Source organism: Penaeus chinensis, chromosome 2 (genome assembly GCF_019202785.1).
Source record: "Penaeus chinensis breed Huanghai No. 1 chromosome 2, ASM1920278v2, whole genome shotgun sequence".
In the NCBI taxonomy this organism is placed as follows: domain Eukaryota; kingdom Metazoa; phylum Arthropoda; class Malacostraca; order Decapoda; family Penaeidae; genus Penaeus; species Penaeus chinensis.
In genome coordinates this window covers 26,026,109-26,033,608 of record NC_061820.1, presented here as the reverse complement: position 1 = coordinate 26,033,608, position 7,500 = coordinate 26,026,109, and the positions used below count along the sequence as shown (strand labels likewise).

At 34.2% G+C, this 7,500-nt stretch overlaps 1 protein-coding gene across 1 annotated transcript in view; it reads left to right on the top strand.

The window, feature by feature from the left end:
• LOC125036511 overlaps positions 1 to 1,428 on the top strand; it is a 3,830-nt gene extending 2,402 nt beyond the window's left edge. Inside the window, exon 3 of the mRNA XM_047629156.1 lies at positions 1 to 1,428. This exon is cut by the window's left edge and continues 112 nt beyond it. Within this exon, the coding sequence (XP_047485112.1) occupies positions 1 to 1,147 (1,147 nt within the window). The 3' untranslated portion in view covers positions 1,148 to 1,428.
• Positions 1,429 to 7,500: the final 6,072 nt, after the last annotated feature.

The window sequence follows — 7,500 nt, the reverse complement described above, 5'->3', positions numbered from 1 at the left end:
GAAATTCATGCACGGAAATGGATTTCTGCGTGAAATTGGAAAAGCCACGAATGGACCACTAAGGGAGGTTATGATCTACAATGAAGTTATACCCGCTCTGAACCAGTTTCAGTCTGAAAGAGGTGATGGTAGTAACCAAGTGGATATTCCAGGTTTTGTTCATGGCAGGTGTGTGGAAGGTGAATTTGTGTTGGTGATGGAGGACATTAGATTATCCGGATATGTGAACAACGATAAGAGCAAAGGACTCAGCCATAAACAAATATTAATGGCTGTTGAAAAGTTGGCTACGGTTCACGCTGTGTCTTATGCCTATAACAAAGTCCATGATTTTACACACAAGTTTCCCCCTTTCATATACCAAGAGAGAGCTCCTTATCAGTTTACGTTCTTTATAATGACCATTTATGACCTGTGCGTAAATCACTTGGTAAAGGAGAAATACAACGAAAAGCTTTTAAAGAAACTACTTGCCAACCGGGCTGATGTAAAGCAGCGAGTCACGTCGCTACTTCTCCCACAGAATCAAAAAATTAAATGTCTTTGCCACGGGGACTACTGGAACAATAACTTCATGTTTAGATCAGACAAACCGGACGGGCTGAGCGACCCCGACGCCATCATGCTCGTCGACTGGGGCAACACACAGTGGTACACTCCTGTCCTAGACCTTCAGTACTTGATCCACACATCCACTGGGCTTGACTTCAGAAGGAAGCATCGAGAGGAAATTTTGCAACACTATCACTCTACGTTTACTGCCATAACTACGAAACTGGGAGCACCTGTCCCCTCCTGGACGTTCGATGTTTTCAAAGAGGAATGTCAAAAGGCAAGGATATTCGGCGTGGTGATGGGTATGACTGTTTCCCTAATTACTTTATCAAAGGAGAATCAAACGATGCCATTGGTGATAACTAAACCTGTAAACTCATCCAGCTTGGGTTGGAAAATTATCTGTCGCCTCGGGAAAATTTTAGCTCCACTCTTCCACAGCAAAATGATGCAACCTTTGGGGCGGTCATTTATCACGAAATGGCTGGGGCCTATTCTTAGTGAACTTACCACAGGGAAGAACGAAATCATGAATGAACGTTTTTATGACTTACTCACGGAAGCTGATGAAGATGGAATCTTTGACATTTAGAATGGTTGAACCCGGGAATATTCATTTTCCAAAGGCATTTAGTCAAATACCAAACTATTCATTTTGATTAACTTTCTTTTTGGAATGATTATAGTTTTATTTTAGGTAAAACAAGAAATTCCATATACTGATGGACAAATGCAATTTAGTATTTTTGTATTATATGCAGTAATTTTATTGTGTAAATAGGTTAGATAATAATTTATCAGTTCATCATACACATTTGAATGTTGGTGTCTTTTAATTATAGAGTACTTAGGCATATTAACCCGTATGCATGTACATACACACATGCATGTGTGCGTGTGTGTTTATATATATATATATATATATATATATATATATATATATATATATATGTATATGTGTGTGTGTGTGTGTGTGTGTGTGTGTGTGTTTGTGTGTATATATATATATTTATATATATATATAATATGTAGATAGATACATAGATACATATATATTCATTTAGATACATATATTTAGTTACATTTGTTGATATATATATATATATATATATATATACAAATAAATAAATATGTATTTATAAGTAAACATACATATATACATATATATATATATATATATATATCCATTTATATTTTTGTATTATATATTTAAACAAATAAATAAATGAAAAAATAAATCAGTAAATAGATAAATTAATATATTTGTATATATATATTATGTATATATATATATATATATATATATATATATATATGTGTGTGTGTGTGTGTGCGTGTGTACGTGTGTATGTATATATAAAGATATAGATCGATAGATATATTTAGATATGTAGATAGATGTATGATACGCGCACGCACGCACACGTACACACACACACACACACACACACAAACACACACACACACACACACACACACACACACACACACACACACACACACACACACACACACACACACACACACACATACACACACACACACACACACACACATATACATATACAGATATTTATGAACAAATTTTATTATATTTTTTTCTCTGATTATGAATATATTTTTTTGGGTTATGAAATACAGCAAATAAATGATGTCTTTTTTTCATTGACCTGTAGCTTTGTCAAATGTGTATATATATATATACATATATATATATATATATATATATATACATATATATATATATATATATATATATATATATATGCGTGTGTGTGTGTAGAGAGAGAAAGAGATAGTTGGATATAATATCATATATATACATACTTATATATATATATATATATATAACATATATATATGTGTATGTGTGTGTGTATGAGTGTATGTGTGTATGTGTGTGTGTGTGTGTGTGTGTGTGTGTGTGTGTGTGTGTTTGTATGTGTGTGTGTGTGTGCGTGTGTGCGTGTGTGTGTGTGTGTGTGTGTACTGTATATGTCATTCCTTTCTGTATTATTCATTCAGAATTTCACTAACTATAAGTAATACAATTTCTTTATGAACTTTCATATTAATATTTAAAAGATTAGAATGAAAAAGAAAATCCTCGACATTTTCAAAAGCAGGTTGAATAGCATTGGCAGGAGGAGGATTAACAACTCATATATCCCCCCCCCCCCCCCCCCGAAATGTTGAATGTGCTTTTTTATTAATTCGCAGGCATATTTTCAAAGTGAAATCAAGAGCATATTGTTTCCAAATTTGATTTTCCAGGTAATATGTAATTGTGGATTAATACACCCTTTAATATTCTAAAAGTATCAAGAGATACAGGTTATTCCTTTATGAATAGAGCATTCAAACGTTTAAACCCATTCGCCCCATGTGCCATGCCCACTGTAATACACGTTTGTTTATTGTATTTACACATAGATGGCTCTACAAGCTCTTAATCACCAAAGAGCCAGTTATTGTTTAGCCTTTTCTTTCACTTTAAGAAAGGGTCTTTTGTATAATTTCATTGTCTAAAATATAATCATAACATCAATAACATAATAACAGTATCGATAGCAATGGTATTAATTTTCCCGCCAATTCAAGGAATGGGGAAATCAGGATCGGTAACTAGGGCCTACTGGTAGACTCCTTGCCGGCTGAGCACATGTGGAGCCATCTGTATATAACATAATTCACCAAAAACTACAGGGGACAGAACATAAATCCGGGGCGAATGGGTTAAGTAATGGTTGATAAAACTATCAATATAAAATATATTGGTAATATATACAGTGTGAATGATAACAAAGTATTATCGTAATGACAAAGACAGTATTGTTGAGCTGAACTTAGCCATTCATATACAGCCACTTTATTGGTGTTTGGCCCCTTTTTCTGATTTTGATTAAGGCGGATTAAATTCTTCAACAGAGTTATTGTAGTGACATACCAGCCGTAACATAGTGGTCATGCGCTCACACACACACACACACACACACACACACACACACACACACACATCCTTTTAGGGCGCTACGGATCATATATGACCAGGTGAATTAGAAGGGTCACATGACCTAACATACTATTGGTCAACATTTATTTGACCTTTAAAGCCCAATGTCCCACCTGTGAGCCCATATTAGTTCATAATTCAGTGTATAGATGTCTCTGCGGAAACCCTGTCTTGAGTCAAGCAGCATCCTTTTCTTCCTCTCGGTTTCTTACATGTCTTCTCTCCTTCTTCCTTGACACGGTGTCACCCCTCCGCTCCTCCTCCCTCTCACTCTTGCTAATTAAATGTCACTTCCTCTTTATGGCTAATATTCCCTTACGTTGTTATGATAACCTAGCTTGTCTCTTCTGTTTTTCCTTCATCTTCATCGGTCTTTACTTGTTTACCTGTCAGTCATTCTAGTCATCTGTGAGTTAAGGATTTAGTGAAGAAGGGGAGGAGGGATGGAGGGGAAGTTGAGGAAAATGAAAGCAGAACAAAATATATATTCCGTTCACACATACTTGCTCTGTCTTTCTTCATAATCGTCCTGTTTTCTCCTTATACCAGAAAGTATTTCTTAACTAATATAATTCCAAATAGGGATATTAAAACCAGTAAATAAGTATTATGATATAAAATTATACATAATTTGGAACTACAGACGTAAATCCTCGGGATAGAGATACCGAAGAGGAATATGCCCAAAATACACTGATAGTAAACACACACACACCAACACATACATGTTTATATACATATACATATAATATATATATATATATATATATATATATACATATATATAGATACATACATACATACATACATACATACATACATACATACATACATACATACATATAGACATATATATCTTTATATATATTTTATTATATATATCTACACAAGACGCATTGTAATAACTGCCACATGGGTGTTTTCATCCTTTTAAAGGTCTTTACTGTTGATGTAAATACCCAGTCTTATAAAGTTAAGAAAAAAAAAAAAAAAAATATATATATATATATAATCACTTATACATAACATATGTAATCAACTCCTGTACCCAAATTCATCATTAAAAATTGTTGTTGGCCCTGGAGACTATGAGAAACCCAGAGAGGACCACACACAAAAAAATAAGGTACCGATAATTATGATGTTGACATGTGTTAATTTGATTAAAAAAAAAATATATATATATATATATAAACAAATATATATATATAATGGTATATTGCTATTATATTTCTTGTTACTAGTAATCGCTGGGTCACTTGGATGCAAATCGCAACGTTTTGATCCTGGTAATGGAAGAATAATGTGAGCGATGCTACAGCATTGGAGGGCGGAGTCATAAGTAAATTCCTTCGGCATGGGAGCATATCACGGAGAGCAGTATCACTCATGTTATATGACGAAGTAGAAAACCATGCATTATCAATCCCACAATCTCTATAAATAATCGAATCATATCTGGTATTGTTATACATAGCGATCTGTAAAAAATAAGCTTACAAAGAAAAATGATTTTTCGGAGCTCTGATACTTTGATCACTATATACGTGTGAACTAATTTCGGGAAACACATAAAAGTATGTATATTACCGTCCATAGCAACTTGTAGTACAATCAAATTTGGCCTATTCCTCCTACATTCTTTACAATACATCTGCGAGACACTTCTAAGTTAAAAGACTTGGAAGTTACTTATTTTGTTGATTTTTGGCATATGACATTAACGTCACAATGTACAGTAAATTGCCTTATTTAAGATATCATTGAATATATGCATAACTGAAGGCCATCATCATAAGCGAAACGTAAAATGAGCTAATAAACGATGCACAGATTACGCGGAAACTTTATCTAAATATTAAAAAGTTTATATATAATGCATCAAGCCCACGCTGTTACCCGAATGAACTCATTAAAGATCGAATTTACGTCTGGCGGAGTTGCCTTTGTCAGCTCTCCAGGGAAGGTAGTGATATTACTTACTAATTTGAAGCAGAGAAAGATGGCAAAGTCAGGTCAGACATAAACCTTAAATGTTTATGAAATTCGTCACGATTACTACCATCTATAGCTTCCTTTAATGCGTGCCAAAACGTGTTACCGAATTAGGCAATACCATCAGCGATTTCTAAAAAGTTGAAATATACATCAAGAATTGTTACATTTATTCTAATTAAAAAATCTAATGAACCTAGACACTCGAATACGAAAAGCGGCCAGTCAGCATAAAAAAATATATATGTTTACTCAAATATTACAACCAGGAAGTGTCTCCTGCTGACTGGAGTGAAATAGATGAATCTGCAAACGTAGGCATCAATGAAAATGTATCACGAGTCACGAACACGAAGACTGAAACTCCGAGAGTCCAAATTCAGATCTATGATGAAGTGAATGCTTTTCAACTTTGTTTCAACGGTAGACACCAATTAATGTATAAAAATTTCAGGGTAAAAGATTGTATGAGAACTAATAATAAATCATTGTAATTATTGTTATGTAATTGTTATTGTTATTTTTTATTAACATCAGCATATGCATGAAAATCAGCAACTCTGTTTATATATACATACATATACATGTGTATGTGTATGTGTGTGTGTGTGTGTGTGTGTGTGTGTGTGTGTGTGTGTGTTTGTGTGCGCGCGCGCGCGCGGTTGTTTGTATGTCTATACATGCATATCTATATACATGTATGTTTATAGGTATGTATACATATAACAATATATATATATTTTTTTTTTAATTATATGTATGTTTGTATGCACACACATCTATTAAGATATGTGCGCTCGTGAAATTTACCTTATTAGTGTTATTTTTCTCTTTTCTCTTTAGTCTTCTCTCTTTCTTTAATGTCAATTGATGGAACAGCTGCTACGTTAATACGTATAATTTCTCTTATTACGCTAACAATGACGAAAAAAAAGTATTCAGTTATGACTCCACTGAATCGAATTGAATTTGACAGTATACTTCTCCAATGTTCATAAAGAGAAACATCATAACGGTTACAGGTCACCCAAGAATAAACTTACATAGATTAACAAATAAGACATTAGAATAAACCATAGATATAGTACTAGCAGAGGAATAAAAGAGCGATTAAACCATTTGTGAATTCAATAGCACAGGTAGAGGGTCTTAATTTAAGCCTTCTGAGGTCTGATCGTCCAACGTAAGTGTCGCTGATCACCTTTCTGTTTGAGTTTTACTTTTTTGATTCCAAACATCCCAAGACAGACCATGGCAAGAGTAGTTCCCTTATTTCTGCATATAATGGCTAAATAAACAGAAAATACTTATAATCATTAGGTCGTCATTATAGCACTAATTCATGTTAGGATAACTCAAACTTAGATTCATCCAATACAAGATCGACAAATAAAATGCTGATGATAGCAGTCAGTTCCCTGTACACTTTGAGCAATGTTGAAAATGCAAATGCAGATGTGTTAAGAACTGGTGTTGAACGGAGAGAGAGAGAGAGGGAGAGAGGGAGAGAGGGAGAGAGGGAGAGAGGGAGAGTGGGAGAGAGGGAGAGAGGGAGGGAGAGAGAGAGAGAGAGAGAGAGAGAGAGAGAGAGAGAGAGAGAGAGAGAGAGAGAGAGAGAGAGAGAGAGAGAGAACGGAGAAGAAGAGGGTGAAGAAACTGAAGAGAGAGAGAGAGGAAAGATCAATTTTACATATGTACAGTAAATTAGCAATATTGAAATTTCCAAAACATTTCTTTAAATAACCCCCGCAACATAAAGGGATACAGAATCATACACGTACTTTCTGCTGTGCCCAAAACTAACGCTTGAAGAGTTGCAATACATCAATATGAATAAATAAAAGTAGAAATACAAAGAAACATAAGAAAAACGCACACAGAAAATAACCAAGCAAGATCAATAAAGACAAAACACCAAAGGCCTGCTTGTCTCGAAT